Source organism: Natrix helvetica, assembly GCF_964273705.1.
Source record: "Natrix helvetica genome assembly, chromosome: 4".
Lineage (NCBI taxonomy): Eukaryota > Metazoa > Chordata > Lepidosauria > Squamata > Natricidae > Natrix > Natrix helvetica.
This window is the reverse complement of record NC_138550.1, coordinates 37,600,639-37,618,639: the sequence shown is the minus strand read 5'-3', so window position 1 is coordinate 37,618,639 and position 18,001 is coordinate 37,600,639. Positions and strand designations below refer to the sequence as shown.

Below are 18,001 nucleotides of genomic sequence, written 5' to 3'. Positions count from 1 at the left end.
TGTGTGCTCAGATTTTGGTGCGCATTGAGCTGGTGGCAAAATTATGTGAAATCCACCTCTGCGCAGAACTATACAATATGGAAGCCTTGTGCTTGATGTGTTTGTGTCCCCTTTTGATGAATTTCTGGCTGGAAGTACTGTACAATTCCTAGGAACAGGTTGGTATAATTAAGGTAAAAGAGCATTAGTAGTTAGCATTAGCATTAGCATTAGTAGTTTGAAAGACAATGGAGGTCTACTAATGTGACCAACAAAACAACAGCTGTTATTTTATTTTTGAGAAGTGGGGAAAGAGATGTGTGTTTAAGCACGGAACAGCAAAGGTAGAATTACATATCCCGTTAATGGCCAGGAAGAAAGCACTGATTGCTGACCACACTCTGAATTCAGGTATAGTTCAGAAAGGGTAAGCAACAGCTGGCTGACAGTTCCATGTGCTAGATTTGGAAACGTATAAACATGCCTTCATTAATAGCATTCTGGTATATAAATAGATAAATACTCTTAAAGTATTTGATCCAGCCCATATTTATTTTGTGCACATTTTATATTGGATTTGTCATGCTGAATTCAGAAGTTTTGGCAAATAAGGCTAGTTGTCTGGAAAAACCCAGTAGAAATATCTTCTGACTGATCATGTCTCATTTGCTTATTATTATTTTTTTTCAATTATGAAACCACAAACCTTGAACACGATGCTCCGAAACTGTTGCTCACTCTGTCTGAAACTCTCCTTTTTGCTTAACATAATCTTGATGTAATACCTCTGAGCCTCAACTGTGATTAAAAGATCAGGATTGTCTGTGGGCACCTAGTTCCTTCCTCAGTTTTCTCTTTTTTTGTGCAAGTTTCCAAAACGTCCTCTAATATATTGAAGAATAGATGAAGAACATGGGCTCATGATGATTGCTGAACAACAGTAAGTTGTGAAATTTTCACTGTTATTAATAGTAGTTAGGTTTGCTACCTTAACAAAAGTTTCAGTTCCCAAATCTACCGAGAAGACCAAAAGGAAGGTTATTTAAGAACAATTCTTAAGACATTTGTCTTACTGTATCTTGTTGAACCATTGTGTTTCTTTTCCGTGGCCTAGCTTCATGCAACATGCTAATCCTTAATGTGATTTCTAAACCATGGTTTGTAGGTTTTCATGTCTGTTGTGTTTTGTTTAATAGAACATGATTAAAGAAATAATAGGTGTATACAATGTGTGCACCAGGTAGTATGTTAATACATTTTCCAGTGGGACCACAGCACAGCATCAAAAATCAATTTCATCACCCAATCTGTTCAGGTATTCTATCAAATGGATAGACATTTTCTCTTACAAATGTTGGTCAATATTTCTGGATCACCAAGCACGATCAATTCTCACTTTGGTTTTAATTGAGGATTTGGAAGATGCTGATATACCTGCCTTGTTTTTCAGAACTTCCTTTTAGCTGCAATTTTGTTGGCATTGACCACCAGAGTTTATACTGAACCTCCTGAAATGAAGTTTTAACAAATAGGATACATCTCAGCAAAGTATTGCAGCAATTCTTTAAACCATTTTAGCCTTACATTTTAAAATACCTTTAAACAGTTATCTGAAACTACACAGATACTACTTTGATTTGGGTTTGCTTCCTTTTATTCGGCAGTGGTTCCTCTTACAAGGTGGAAAAAGATGCTAAAAGATAGCAATAGCAAAACAGTTAGGTTGTGTTTGGAAACCTAGAGCAGCAATTCTACTGCAGGAAGATCTAGGCTGGAAAAAAAAACCTGTTTCGTGTGAGATAAAGCCCTTTTCCACCGCCTTCTTTCTTTCACTTCTCATGATCTCGCTGCTTATGAGCACTCAAAGATGACTTAAGAATGTCCAATAATGCTAAAAACAATATTTCTGCTCCCCAGATTCCCTTCCATTTCCACAATGACCCTGAAGTGAGATACCTCCAGGCCATGTACATAGGCAACACGGTACTACTGCTATTCTTGTTGATGCTGATGGTGGACAACTCATTGACACATGGTAAGGAACACTACTAAGAAAAATCTTCTTCAAAATAATAGCTATATGTGCATGAATTCTCTTTCTAGATGCTGCATAAGGATTTACGTATGTGGGAAAACGACAGCTCTATTTAGATATATGAAGCAAGATATGGGCTTAGTACTCTTCATCCATATCTTATTAAAATTCTAATTCTGTTAAACATATTTATGACCAAGTTATTAACTTTCGCAGGACAAAAAGCAACACAGAATATTTTTCAATTCTACTCTTTGTGTTTATGTGATTGAATCGTATTGATTCAGAATTATATGTATATTTTCTCAAGCTAAGTCCAACTGATTAGAATGTCGCTTCCTATAAAGCAGGTTTGCCCAGGCCAGTTGTCTTAATTTAACTACAAACAAGTGCATTTTGTCAGCAAATGTTGCTGACAGATTTTAACATGAGCCAAGGGATAAAAAAGCAGTTTGGATTTTAATTTGTGAAATGTGCAAAAATGGTAAATGTTTATATATTGCTTTCAATAATACAAAAACATCTTTGTTGCATTGTGTGTGTGTGTGTTCATACATACACATATATGCACATGTATAAATACTACAAAAATAGAGATGATCAAAGCAAAAATGAAATATACATTATAAAAAACAAGTTTATAGCTTTAAGTTTACATGCCCATTAATATTCACTATGAAAAATCACTTGGGATACTTTGCAGAACCTTAGTTTACACCTCCTTCCTAACATATGGGGATTTGGAATAGAGCAGAGAGGTCGAACTCCGGGGCCCTGGTCGGATGCGTCATGCACTGCCCATGCCCATGCACGGTTTAGCGAAGGGGGGGGGGAGTCCCCATAGGTCACATGATGCTGCCATGAGACCATGACCCTGGAATAGAGGGATGACCCCCCTGGAATAGAGGGGTGACCCCTCTGGAATAGAGTCTCAAGGGAAACAGTAGTACCATCTATGGTTATTTCAACTTACGATGTTTTAAAATTTTATTATGGTTGGCCCTAATCTTGACATAGCCTGGAGATCCAAAACTTCTTGAGCAAATTTGGGTGTGATTGTAAAGCCAGATGTCTGGCCTGAGATGGGGTGTGAATTGGAAAGCAAGGGGGATCTAAGAAGAGAATTTTTAATAAAAATATAAATAATTAGTAGTTTTTATTCCACTTTTTAATGTATAATTCAAGGTGGAAAATATAACTAATACCCCTTCTTTCTACTCCCACTCAAAAGCAACCCTGTGAGGAGGGTTGGACTGCGAATGAGCACCTGGCCCAAAACTAATCAACCAGTTTTTGTGTCTAAGGCAAGACTATAACTCACAATCTCCTGGTTTCTAGGCCGCCACCTTAACCACTATACTAAAGTGGGTCTTTTGAATGGTTGCTTTACTGGATAGCAGACTGCTAGGTTCCGGATATTTTAATAGCTTCTCTTGCTTTCCACATGGGTTTACCCCACCAATCTGTCTTCACCATTCCCAGAAGTACACCCTGCTATCAGCCAGGCAATGTGGACCTCTAGATCTGGTTCTTGGGAAGAGAATATTCAAACGTTAATCTAGCATTGCTGGAGCCTTGTGAGAACCTGGCCTCAAGACAGCAGCAGAAATAAATTCTGATGGGGAAAGCAGACAAATATATTTATCATTGTAGGGAATGGTGCACAAAGGAGTTTGAGAATCCCTGGCTTAGCCTACATATGAGTGTTTCCTCTGTCTTGATCAGAGGAATTTTGCTTCCCCTTAAAATATGGTTTGCTATGGGCTTCCACTTCTCCTTTAACTTCTGTTTTTCTTGTCCACATGAAAAGAACAAAGGTTAGTTGTTTCAAATGAGTTGACATACTACACATGAGGAATTGAAATAGTAAGAGGAGAAGTTATAATATATATATTTCTAAGTCCTGGAAAGGGAAGATGAATTTTTCTCTCAGTTCTTTCCTACTTGTATTTGTCCTTTTCTAATATCCTTATCTGCAATACAAATTTAGCCTCTTGTTCCTTTCCCCCCTGATTTTTTCCTCCCTTGGTGCATGTTTTGTGCACCAATAAATTACATCCACTTATTTTGATTATCTCTCTTCTACCACTGTCCTTGCCCCCAAATATTAAGATTAGAGTTATTGATTAATGGTTGACAGTTACTTCTGTGAATATATGTACCCGTGCTATAATCATACAAACATACCACACCAGCAATTAGGCCCAAAACATGAAGAATTTTTAAAAGAATTTGCCCTAGAATGGGAAAAAAAAAAGAACAAGAATCCAAATTTACAATTTCACAGACTATTTATATATTTATCAAAAAATTTGTAAGCTTCATGTGAAACGTCAAAAGAGAATTATTAGGCTCTTCCCTTGCAAATTTTAATAATACTTTTACACATCCAAAGGAATAACTCCCAAGTCTGAAAACATGAATTGCTTCTACTTTAAACCTACACTGTTTCTAGCACAAATAAACCAGCCAAAGTCCTATTTCACCTATTGTAACTTCTTTTTTTACATCTCCCAAAAGTTATATACGTCAGGGGTCCCCAACCTCTGGACTGCAACCCACTACTGGTCTGTAAGCTGTTTGCAACCAGGCCATGGAAACAGCAAGCACATGCACACACATCCTCACTTGCGTGAGCAGCAGACAAACACGTCGACACACGGGCCACACCCACGCAAATGAAGCTGCATGTGCTTGCTTGCCGCTCTCATAGAACCATCCTGTCCCCCCTCCCCAAAATCGCAAAACTGGGAAGATTGGGAAAGTCTGATATAAGACACTGATGGGTTTTGATTCTCAAACTTCAGACACCTTATTTTAATTCAGCCTTCAAGTATTTGCAATGTTTTTTTTTAATCATTTCTGGTTTTCTCAGTAACAGCTATACTATCAGCTTTTGGCATTTATTTAGCAAAGTGACCTTCAAAGTCAAACAGGAGGATGAAGAAAAGGAATTATTTGACTTGTCTTTCAGGTTGCAAAGTAGTGTTTAAATTAGTTTTTTTTTTAAGAAGCAAACTTTTCCATCTGTTATTTTAGAGGTGGTGAGTAATGATAATTGAGAGTCTTAATCTGGAATAGGCCTGGGCTTTTCTCAATGTCTGTGAGACTGGGGTTTTAAATTTATTTGTTGCTATTCCCTGCCCTATATGTCTAAGACTCTAAGGCTCCAAAGCAGAGCTGGCTGAGGAATTCTGGGAGTTGAAGTCCACAAGTCTTAAAGTTGCCAAGTTTGGACACCCCTGCTGTAAGGGAACAGAAGCCTCATTAGATGTTCTAATGACAGGGAAGTTGATATATCTGTCAAGAAGACTATTCATAAATTTGGATCCTTAACCCTTTGGAATTCTAACTTTCGTATCTGGCTTTTGGACCACTCAGCAATGATAGCACTTTTTATTGTGAACAAACTAGTAGTCCCAAGGCCAATACAAACCCTATGACAACTTTGTATAATTTTAAATATGTTCACTGGTCACTGAAGGCAGAAGTTTATTATCATCGTTTTCAAAAGCCTATGTGTTCCTGACATTTAAATAAGATTTACAAAACAAATTAACTCATGAAAGGGGAAAAAAATCCCACACAAAAAGTGATAAAAGATGTCTGTTAGATATTGCATGCATTGCTACTACGTTATGCAAAGCATAATTTCCATCTTGCTTTTCTCTCTCAGATTCTGAGGATAATAACTGCACCGTCATTACTATTGAAAGAGGTACAAAATACTATAGAAATCTTGGTGACTCAGCCATGCTAGAGTGCCCAGTGACCTACTGCAACAAGAAGCCTGAAATGAATTGGTATATGCTGAACAAGAGGGAAGATAAGTTCCATATGTTGAATTCTGAAAAACAACGCTCCATTTCATGGAGAAATGAAAATACGTTTGTTTTGAATTTTCAATCAGTTCATAAAAATGACAGTGGACTATATCGTTGTGAAGCGATAGTAAGAAAACGTAAATCTGAGAGTCATTTTGTAGAATTAATTGTTCAAGGTAAGTTTTCAGGCAATATTTATCCAGTTTATCATTTAAAGCTCTCGCTCCACCAATCTTCACATAGTTCAGCATAATGCCTTGGGAGTAGGACAAGTTATGAAGTTGGGAAGATTCAGACACTAAAATAATAATTCATTCAATCTGCTGATATTATCTACTAATGACTCTCTTTTTTGTTATTTTGCTTAAAAAAATCAACATTATCATCAACAATATGATTATCTACGCTAAACTAGCGGAAAAAAACTATTATTAATCTTTTTTTTAAAAACCCCTACATTTTCATTCTAAATAAGTGACTAATGTAGTTAACAGACCAGATAAAGGGTAATAAATGTAAGCTTAAAATAAAACCAACAAAGCTACTCTTGGAACAAGATGTTCAGGGAATAGAAAATTATTCTGTTGAGGGTGAGATCACGTTCTGGTTCACAATTTAGGTATAGGCCTGAACATGAATATCCAGTTTTTTTAGATTGCCAAACCTGTATTCACACAGTTAAAAAGTAATAGAGTACTATGTCTGTTCCATGATATATTAGTTCTGGCTAATAAATGCTCCAATAACATAATTTTGAAGCCTAATATGAGCTACCTTTGAAAGGTATCTAGAAACTTCAACTGGTCCAGAGACTAGTTATAGAAAACGTAAAAAACATCATTCAGTCTACTTCCAAGCATAATTTGGAGGAATAACTATACCTTACAAGGAGCAGACTACTTGAAAAAGTTCATTTTTCCATAGCTTCCTGCATGGATTTTGTTATATTTCCTGGATTATTAAACTTTTCCAATGCCAGGCCTTGTCATTCATCACTAACATGATAGAGGATGTATCTTAATATTTAAAAGCTTAAAAATAATTGTGAAGGCTGAAATGGGCCAGGGAAATCTATACCTATTAACAGAGAGACTTCTTCTCCCATAGGAAATAATAGGTAAATAGGAATAGGAATACTTATAAAACCCCATCCCCAACACTGAGACCTTTACTGACATATTTTCTTTCAACCTGCAATTTATTCCTTCACATAATTTCTCTGACTTGTTAGATTAATTGATACTATTATATCTACGGTGCATCCTATAATTCCTTTCAACTAAGCGGCAACAAAGTGCCTTTATTAAAAATCATGCTGCTATTGCTTTAAGTGTTAATGAAAATTTAAATGCACTGTCTGTATAGATCACAGTAACTCATCCGTGTTTCTAAGTACTACAAATGCTACAGAAGATCAGAAACTACCTGAAAAGAACAAGATGTTGATTATGATTTATTCCATATCATCCCTTGGTACTCTGTTCCTCATTGCTGGCTGCTTTGGATGGCTGTATTTCACAAGGAGGCATCAAGGTATGTTATAGAAATATTTTCATTCATTCAATTCTCAATTGGTTCCATAATCAGGATTTTTCAGTCTCTGCCTTTTGCTTTCAAGTCATCTTTTAATTTATTTTCTATGCTTTTAGAAAGGGGCGCAGTGGCTCAGTGGCTGAGACGCTGGGTTTGTCGGTCAGAAAGGTCGGCAGTTTGGTGGTTCGAATCCCTAGTGCCGCGTACAGGAGTGAGCTTCCATTACTTGTCCCAGCTTCTGCCAACCTTCTAAAGCATGTAAAAATGCAAGTAGAAAAATAGGAACCACCTTTGGTGGGAAGAAAACAGTTTTCCATGCACCTTCGGCATATAGTCATGCTGGCCACATGACCATGGAGACGTCTTCGGACAGCGCTGGCTCTTCAGCTTTGAAAGAGAGATGACCCCAATAGAGTCGGGGATGAAGGGATATGTGCAAGGGGAACCTTTACCTTTATTCTTTTAAAATTATTAATTAGGCTACAAAATTGATGCTTATGAAACTCTTAAGGAAAGGTTGTTTATTTAAAATATTAATGAAGAGAAAAGGATATTAACATTTGAAATAAATATTCTTTATTTCAGAAACAGTTTTGATTGACTTAAAAAGATACTGAAATGTTTCCTTTATGAGAAATTATATTTATGAACAATGTAAGATTATTTTAACATGCTGTCTTTTCCTTCTCAGTAAAAAACGCCCAGAAAGTAAAAAAACCAGAAAGTGGAAATAACAGGGTATGTTTGTTATTAACATGTTTTTAATTTTTTTTTAATTCTCATCTTTCCCTGTATGTGCCACTGGAGATGTAGCTAAATAATATTTTTTTATAATAGAGATAGTAGGAAAACCAGTCTTTTGTTCATTAGTCTTAGGATGCTGATGAATTGGAGGAAAAGAAAAATGAATCGCCTACATTGAAACATTTTATTGAATATCACACTTCCCTGTCTCACCTCCAAATACTTAATGCACATAATCATGTTTTTCCTCTTACAATCTTCTTGTGTCATCCTTTCAATCTAGGCCAAGTCAGGAAATAGATAAGAATATTCACACAAATATTCACATTAATAAGTTTAACACACGAAAAAAGATTTAGAACTGAGGAGAAACTTCCTGACAGTTAGAACAATTAATCAGTGGAACAGCTTGCCTCCAGAAGTTGTGAATGCCCCAACACTGGAAGTCTTTAAGAAGATGTTGGATAGCCATTTGTCTGGAACGGTATAGGGTTTCCTGCCTAGGCACGGTGTTGGACTAGAAGACCTCCAAGGTCCCTTCCAACTCTACTATTGTATTGTATTGTATTGTATTGTATTGTATTGTATTGTATTGTATTGTGTATTGTATTTTTACTTTATTGTTATAGGCTTCAGTAACAGAATCTTGGACATCAGACTGTTATATGAAAGAGAGTTAAGGTGGTGCCACTTCAAGATTTTTTTCACACTCTCTTCCTTTTATTGGGTCGTACAGAAGCATCGCGAGTGCACACGCACAGGCGAACCGGTAGTAAAAAAAATGGAAACCCATCACTGGTTTAGTTCATATTTTACTAACTGCCATATTTTTTTCTCCTACCTCTATAGTTCTTGCTTTCTGGCCTAGCCTTTTTCTTGCTTTCTAGCCTGGTGCCTTAGCCATTAGACCAAACTGGTTATTCATAGAATAATAGATTTGGAAGGGACCTTGAGGGTTTTCTAGTCCAACCCTCTGCTCAGGCAGGAGACCCTATACTGTTTCAGATAAATTATTGTCCAATCTCTTTTTGAAAGCCTCCAATGATGGAGCATCCACAACTTCTGAAGGCAAGTTGTTCCATTGATTGATTGCTCTCATTCTTACAAAATTTCTTCTTAGTTTTAGGTTAGTTCTGTCTTAGTTCTAGCTTAGTTCTGTCTATTTCTCCAGATTATATATAGTATGAAAATAAAGGTTTTACTTCCAGAATGTTGCCATTTGTACAATGATTGATTTTTCCATTCATGCACGGTTTAAGATGATTCAGCCTTCGAGTCAATAGTTTACTAAATATGGTATTTCTAAGGATTTCTAACATTTCACCAGTGCACATTACATCATACTGAACTGCATAAACAGATTTGCACTACCAGAGTGTTTGAAATGGGGTGATGATGGCAGAAAGAAAGAATTAGAGAATAACAGTTTTCTGTTTTCACACATTCCCTTAGTAGGATGTTCAATTATATAGAAATGTTGTTCCTGTTTTCATAAAGTATTTAAAATTAACATCATACTTGATAATTGAATTGTTTGGTAATTGCTCTTTTGTTTGCTGACAACTAACTATACCTATCTATTATATTCTCTATTTCTTGTTATTGTGATGTCTGCTGATAATTGCTATAAGAACACTCAACACTGCAATGATAGCACAACTCATGTCTCAGATGAAGGAGCCATCTTTAATGAAGATTCCATGCCTTGCTTGTTTCAAGTTCCCAATGGGAATCAAGACAACTCCCAGAAGGCATCTAGAACCAGTCTAAATACCATGAAGTTCAATGAAGGTTTACTGGGATATAAAGAAGACTCAGTTATTTATGCAACATTAAACCATGGAGAACGTTTTCAGAGAACCAAGCCCCCTGAAGAAACTGAATTGACAGAATATGCCATCGTTAGACTGAAGAACTAAAGGTGGACATCATTCATCGTTTTATGTTCTCTAGCATGGCTCAGCAACCTTATCCACAAACACCACTTATATACACTCTTTCTATTTGAAACAATATTCTGGGGGGGAAATAATTATTTATTTGCCAGATAATGCATAGGTAAAGTGAATCACATTTGCTATGTAATTGCTCTTTCTATTTCCATATGGCTATCTGATGTATTTTTGTATAACCAGACATTTGCTGACTCAGCAATTGGGATTCCTGTTGTCCTATTTCGGGGCACCATATCTGACATGTTTGAGACCCTTCCTATAGAATTTTACTGGTACGTTTTTTGCAGAGTAGGTCCCAAGGTCTTTCTCCAACCTTGTAACTTACTTCTCAACAGTTGCCCTGGGACAGCAACTGCCATGGTCCTTGTAAACCCAGGTAACCCAGAAAATCAATTCACTATGAAATTCTTTTTCTGTTGTCTCCTCATGATTAATGGGTTTGTGGATACTCTTAGTCTGGCTTCTCAGTTGAGACCTATATAGCTTGAATGACCCTTCTGGTATACTTTCTGGTGGTATACCTTCAACATAGCTCTCAACCTAAACAGAACACATGACAAGGGAGTACCGACATGAAGGGGTTTCTATGTATATAGCAATTCCATGGGTATAGCAATATAGCAAAATGGTCATATAATACCTATAGCACTTAGACATATTCTGCTTTATAGTGCTTTAAAGCCCTCTCTAAATGGTTTACAGAGTCAGCATATTGCCCCCAACAATCTGGGCCCTCATTTTACCAATCCCGGAAAGATGGAAGATTGAATCACCTTGAGCCAGTGAGAATCGAACTCCTGGCAGTGAACAGTGAGTTAGCCTGCAATACTGCATTCTAAACTCTACACCTATCTTTGTAAGATGGCAGCATTTGCCCATTACAAATTATTTCAAGGTTTCTGGTAACTTCGAAGGATATAAGTCACAAACTAATTGCTATTTCCATGTATACTGCAATTAATTTGTGACTTACATTTTTATTAATATCTTTGTACTAGAAAACTTGATATAATCTATAGTATACTATTTTGAAAACATCTGGTAAATGTAATTGCTTTCTTCCCTACAGTGTAAAAGGGGTATTAAAAAGATAGATGGGGTGACTTCAGCAATTTTAGTTCTTCGTCCATTCTTTGCTTCATTAGGAATATGGCCCTTAATTAAAAAAAATATTGTTTCTCTCTGATCAGATTAATCAATGACATTATTGATTTCATGAGCAGTTTATTACTGAGCTGTTTTTTCAGAAGATATCAATGAATATTTTATCTGTATTCTATAAAATTTAGCAATAGATATTGATTGCTTTAAAAAAATCAATGAGTTGTCTGAAGAATTAAAACTTGTCTTCTATTAATTTTTTACAGCATTTTCAGTTCATTGTGCAATTATTGGGGAAACTCAACAACTAACTGATGTTGCAGAAGCTATGCTAACGTGATCTTCCCAAAAATATAATTTATTGAACAACCAGGGATAGAAAAATTATGGCTTAATGTAACATGCAATTTCTGATTATTCAGAGATATTGAGATCAGATGAGATTCTCCATTATAACCCATGGTTTTACTGTCCTTTGTCCATTATGTTCTGATATAGCTTTGATGGTTAAAAGGAACCAGTGATGGAGGCCACATACTTTCTCTGATTACCATCTGCTAAGAACAACCGGAGGAAATGTTTACATCCAGGCTTTAGGCTTCGAGAGATAAAGTTGGCCATACAATAGCAAACAGGATGCTGGCCTACATGGATATTTAATCTATTTAATGAGGCATTTTTATATCTCTGATGATTAATTAAATCAGTATTTTGATTTTCCAAGTTGATGTCCAAAGCAATTGACCCCACAAATTCTAGGAAGTGACTGGGAGTGATACAGTTCTTATTAATAAAACTTACTAATATTGAAGCAGGAAATGGATGTGACTGTTTAAAAAGTGAGTCTGAAAATTAGTAGCACTGATGCCAAGTGCATTACTCCCAAAATATGTCGTCCCTAGATAATATTCGTCTAATGATAGTAAGGTCATCAGATTTATTTTGACAGAAGGATTACAGCCTATCACTTGCTACTTTGGAAGGCAATCAATATGCCTCCAAAAGTAAAAATGTAAAGGCTCATAGCATCACTAAGAACACAGTCTAACTGAAAGAACAAGAACAAGAATTGAATGAATTGCTCTCTCTTTTAATCGAAAAATGTAAAAGAAAGAAAACAGGAAACATCATAAAAAACAGACACACTACAAAGGAAAGCGTGTTTTTCATAGATAAGAGGGGGCTGTGCAGTTCACAAAAGGAAGTGAAACTGCATATAAATGAGTTCAGTTAGAATTTTTGATGGAAATAACAGCACAGGAATGCTTGTATCGTATTCATCGTATGTATTTCATCTGCAGGGGGAAAAACCTAGTCCTTTCATGTCAAAATTACCTAATAATCAGTTACGACACTATTTATCTTCAGCCAATAAATGTTTATGTCATCATAATGCTAAGCTAGTCTTCCCCAATCTACCATCCTCTAAAAGCCATATATAATTATGTATATAATAGTAAACATTCTTGAATTACACCTAAAGTTCACTCTGTTCATCTCACTCTGACCTGGTCCACTATGATATCTCATATTTATATAACTCCAAGAATCTAGTTTAAAGATCTGCCATACTGATGTATATACATTTTCAAATTAAACGAAAAAATTATTACTGTTTTTAAATGGTAAACAGATGGCTTTAGAAAGAACAATCTCTTGGAGAATTTAAAGCAAAATTATGTTTATCAAATTTATTGTGGCTGTTTCTGTTGATAAAAAATATATTCCCTTCCAGCACTTCAGTTCTATGATTTTATTGTTTAGAACCCTCGATAACTCACTGCAAAGTCTTCTAGGTGTACCCATCATATATGTTGATTTCACGGAAACTATTTTTTATTAACCTTTCTTTCACTCATTTCTCATAACTCATTATGAAGGTTGGCTTCTGCCACTTATGGAACCCATCTTTAGCCTGTCTTATCCTAAGCATAAAAATCATCCCCTGTAGTTATAGGAGTATTTCAGTTTCATGTTAATCTATCACAAACTTTTAGCATTTGGCTCTTATCGCTCAAGAATTTGTCAGTCAATAAATAAACTGTTACATAAATTGTAAATATTTACACATAGATACATACCATTTTTTTCTAGAGAATTCTGTTGCAATTCTGTAACATTTGATCCATCTCAACCAAGTTTTGTGTTTGTTACCAGTTTTACCAATTTTAATGTGTGAAATATAGTTTAGTATAAGTGTGGATTAAAGTTGAGGTGGATAACTAACAAAAGATAAAGGTTTGTCTCTATTAAGCTTAATATACAAATATTCTGCCTTTATTAATGAAATATTTTTCATTGTTGAAGTTACCTGTTTCCCTGAAAATAAGACCTATCCCGAAAATAAGCATTAGTAGGTTTTTACATGTGCACCTAATATAAGCCTTAACACCCACCCACCCCCAAATAAGCTCTACTTAGGAGCCTGCACAGCTGGCTGGGAGCCCATTCCATCTGGTTGCTTACCAAGCTGCAGTCATGAGGCAAGGCCTGCACCAGCTTTCCTCAGGGCCCCTGCAGCCAGGCCATCCATGCCCTGACACCTGTCTCATGGCAGCACTGGCATCCACAAGCAGCAGGAGCCAATGTGGCTGCTGTCTCTCTTCTTTTGCTTGCTTGCAGCTGCAATGGAGCAGGAGGCCGAACATTGTAATGGTGAAGCGGCCATGAGCAAAGCAGATGTCGGTGCATGGATGGCTTGGCTACGAACGCCCTGAGATAATCTGGTGCAGAGTGAATGGGGCAGGTCTACTCCCCCACCTCATGACGGCACTGGCACACCACATGGCCTCCTTACCTGCCGTAAGCAAGCAGAAGAAGTGGGCCTCCCGTACATGGAAAAAATAAGACACCTTCAAAAATAATCCCTAGCGCTTATTTTGGGGCCCAAAAGAAAATAAGATCTGGTCTTATTTTTCGGGAAAACATGTGCATATAATAAGCACATAAAATCAGAAAAAGGCCTCTTCAGCCTCAGGAAACTGACCATGAGAACACAAAGAGCCTTGATCATTCAGCCTAGTGTTCATTGAATTCACTTTCTTTTTTCTCCTACAACCAAGACATGAAGAAGAAACCAATAAACCAATTAGGAATATAGCACATTTTCACATGTTTCCTAATAACTGGAAATGGAAATGGAACTGGATGATCTTCTGCTTTAAATACTGAAGGTATTTATGTTCCCAAAAGAAAGAGGAAACGTTTCTCTACCAAAATAACAACTTGTGTATTTCAGGAAGGGGTCATTTGCAAAATAGAGGCAGATGAATTTAAAGAGAATATAGTTATTAAAGGGAGAAACTGTTTCTGGTTCTCTGTAACTAAGGATCCAAGCCAGATTTTGTGGCGCCCATAAATGGAAAATCTCCCTTATCTTTAGACCCATCCTTGAGTGCTCTTATATAGTAAATGTCTTCTTAATCTCTCTATTACTATGCAATCATTCACTCTCTAAACCTAGAGAACTTTTTTTTCCTGCCTTCTTTCTCTTTTCTCTTCTTTATTTATCTCCTGGTCTTCCTTGTCTCTTCCTCAGGCAATTTTATTTTCTCCCACTCCATAAAATATGTTGAAGAGTGGAATTAACATATATACTATAATATTAGCACCTAAGAAAAACATTATGCTAAAAATAGTAAAGCTGAAGATTTGATGATGTAACTGGTGAAATGTAGAGATTCTTTGGTTGGGCTGTTTACTGTTTGGCTATACCTGACGAAAGACCAATTGCCAGGGAATTTCTAGAAGCCTGGCACTCTGACAAATCAGCCTCCAATAGACACATAGACATTAACAACATCTATAGACCATGCAATAGAGACTATCACCCAGCCTAAAAAGAAACACTATGGACCCAACCACATCTCCACAAGCAATCAGCATCCAGATCATCATATTGTAGATTAACTGCAAGGTTAATATCAAACCAACAATCAAGTATATGATACCCCAATCAAGAAACTGCCAAACATTGTGTTGATTGTATTGTGTTGTATTGTATTGTACTCTGCTCTACTCTACTCTACTCTACTCTACTCTACTCTACTCTACTCTACTCTATTCTATTCTATTCTATTCTATTCCAGTACATCGATTCAGATTCAGACTGCAAAATTCTATCTGCCATTAGGTGACAGCAAATAATTCAGAAAGCTTTAACTCCTTAGTAAAATTTGAAGATATCTCTCCAAAGGAACACTCAAATGTATAATCAGCTATAAATTGACATTAAATTGCTATGAATGAAATGGAAGTCATTTTTCTGAAACGTGATAGTCGTTCTGCTGTTACAAGTGGGAGGACATTTCCCATGATTTGCTAGTCTTCTAAAAATAGAAACTACTCAGGGCAATGCTCAGGAGGAAAACTCACAGACTACAAGCATGCCATTCCTCTATTTTAAGCTTTTTTACTTCAATATACTGCTGCAAATTTGTAGTATATTTCAAGCCCAACAACAACATAAAATGGCCCCAAATTTTATTTGTGCCCTAAAAGGAATCATGCCCTAGGCATGTTTTCTTAATTGACGTGATTCATGTTCATATCTTTGCTATTTTCTCTGAAACAAACATATATAGGAAAGAAGCCAAAATGAGTGCAAATTTCTCATGAACTTTGGCACCCAGAGTCCATCAAAAATGCTGAGAAAATCTTCTGCTTCACCAGTTTGAAAAGAAGAACAAATTCCAAAGTTCGTGAAATGTAGAGAGTTGATTACTAGCCAAGTTTTGCTTCTGTTTTTTTAAATTATTACACATTATTTGAGAGTGGTTAACCTCTCCAAGAGGTGAAAAAATGATGTAAAAATAGCAACTTTTACTGGTCTGTAAACAGCTGCATTAAAGAGCAGTTCTGCAAAAAATAGTTGCACTAGTGGATTGGATTAAAAGATTTACAAGGTCCCTTCCAGCCCTATGATTTTATTCTAACTTGTCCTGTTCTGTCCTGTCCTGTCCTGTCCTGTCCTACCCTATCCTACCTAACCCATCCCATCCTATCCTTTCCTAACATCTGTGCCTAAAATATGTTGTGCTGAAATAACACTGGCTCTGCTTTGAGAGGAAAATATAACCCAAGGTTTCTGCATGCCTAAATTTGTAAATGTCATGATCAGAATATGGAAAAAGAGAACACTGTTCCTATTTTAGAGGGCAGGGCAAAATCTCAAAGATTTGTAGCAGTTGTGGAATGGAAGAAAAGTTTACTTGTGGAAATCCAATCTTTCCAAAACAAGCCTGCATAACTTTCTTGAGAGAGAGTGATTTCTCTGCCTTACCATTCACAGAGAGGAAGGATAGCAAGCAATTGCATCTGAAGATTTTTACTCTTTTTACTTAATTTACTTTATTGCTTAATTCCAAAACGTTTGTTTATTCTGGCATTAGTTGGCTAACAATTTGTCTATTTTTCCTTTAGCTTTCAAAAGGTATTTGCTTTGAACTTGATTATTTGAAATCTTTTTTTAACGTATTTTTCTGAATCAGTTCTTTGGAAAATAGATACCAGGAATAGCTTCAATGTTTTTGGATTTTTTCTATAAATATAGAATTTTTCATGTATGTTCTTTACATATTTTTTCATTTATTTTGTATTTCACCTTTTTATTTAAAAAATAGAGAATTTTTTAAAATGTCATAATGAAATGTTGCAGAACTTTCATTTGCATGCTTGATGTATACTACTGCATAAAGGAAGTTCAAATCCTGGAGCTAGCAAGGTGATGCAAAATATTCTAGAATCTTTGGCGTGTAGCAAGCCCATTTGGCAGAGAAGTAAAGCAAAATACATCTTGTGACAGAGATTTTAAATACAGTTGACATACGATGCAAATTCTGAACAGTTTTACTGACGGAATTCTAAAACACATCAATGAAAAATATTTGTTGTGTGTTTGTGTTCCACTTTTGCAAATAAAATTGTGGTAGACCCAGAATGACATTGACAAAAACCTGTCTCCAGATCTGGGTCAGGAAATGGAAATAATTTTTACAAAATTCACAACTTCCTGCCTTTATTTCTTCAACCCATTTATACCAAGTGATGTGATTTAAAAGAACAATGATTGATTTATTCCATTAACTTAACCGCAGTACATTTCCTCAGTAGGACATGCAAGGACATGCAGTAGGAGAATATTCAAAACTAATTAATGGTAGGATAGTTTGTTTCTAATTCTAGATGAACATTCTAATAACAGTATTGAAGTATTTTGTTAAATTAACCTAAATCAAATAGGCTTACTGTCAGCGGTGGGTTTCACATTTTGTTACCACCAGTTTGCTGTGCGCGCACCCCTTCAATGCATGCACCTAGCTTTCCACACATGTGCTTTGCTCGTGTGTGGGCTTTCTGCACATGCACCCGGCCTTAAAAACGTGCCTAAATAGGACAGCATAGAGCCGGGGCTGGTAGGCAGGCCTACCCACGATTTCTGCTACCAGTCCAGGCAAACCAGTGCAAACCGGCTGAATACCACCTCTGCTTACTGTTATAAATGTTTATTTGTTTTCTCCACAGATTAGCAATATTTTACCTATTTGTATGCTCAATGTTCAGTCACTCTAAATTTTTAAGATCTTTTGCAATATGTGGATACCAGGGGTGGGTTCCTGCCAGTTCTAACCTCTTCTATAGAAGAGGTTCCACAAATCTACAGTGCCGTTTAGAACCGGTTCCAGCTCCCTCCCCCCACCGGTCCACACATCATCAAGATGAAGAGCAAGAGGAGGAATTTTGAGAGTTGAAGTCCACAAGTCTTATAGCTGTCAAGTTTGAACACCCCTGGGTGCAAGGATCTTGTAACTTGACAGCTTTAAGACTTCCGT

The 18,001-nt window shown here is 36.3% G+C and overlaps 1 protein-coding gene across 2 annotated transcripts; it reads left to right on the top strand.

Annotated features, from left to right (window-relative positions):
• Positions 1-473: 473 nt before the first annotated feature.
• On the top strand, positions 474-13,700 carry LOC309392266 (B- and T-lymphocyte attenuator-like). Of its 2 annotated transcripts, XM_081953323.1 has the most exons (6): positions 474-919; positions 1,897-2,014; positions 5,691-6,014; positions 7,204-7,371; positions 8,063-8,109; positions 9,747-13,700. In XM_081953323.1, exons 2-6 carry the CDS (start codon positions 1,945-1,947, stop codon positions 10,032-10,034), a joined length of 897 nt encoding a protein of 298 aa, XP_081809449.1. In that variant the 5' UTR covers positions 474-919; positions 1,897-1,944; the 3' UTR covers positions 10,035-13,700. The 2 variants fall into 2 exon arrangements, with proteins under 2 accessions (XP_081809449.1, XP_081809448.1); XM_081953322.1 differs by lacking the exon at positions 474-919 and having other exon boundaries at positions 1,710-2,014.
• Positions 13,701-18,001: the final 4,301 nt, after the last annotated feature.

What these genes read in the sequence shown, in the direction of transcription:
- LOC309392266 (XM_081953322.1), top strand. Translation starts at nt 1,858, where the DNA reads ATGTCCAATAATGCTAAAAACAATATTTCTGCTCCCCAGATTCCCTTC. An exon ending in TGTAGAATTAATTGTTCAAG is followed by an intron (nt 6,015 to 7,203) that starts GTAAGTTTTCAG and finishes CTGTCTGTATAG; the next exon opens with ATCACAGTAACTCATCCGTG. An exon ending in CAGAAAGTGGAAATAACAGG is followed by an intron (nt 8,110 to 9,746) that starts GTATGTTTGTTA and finishes AATTGCTATAAG; the next exon opens with AACACTCAACACTGCAATGA.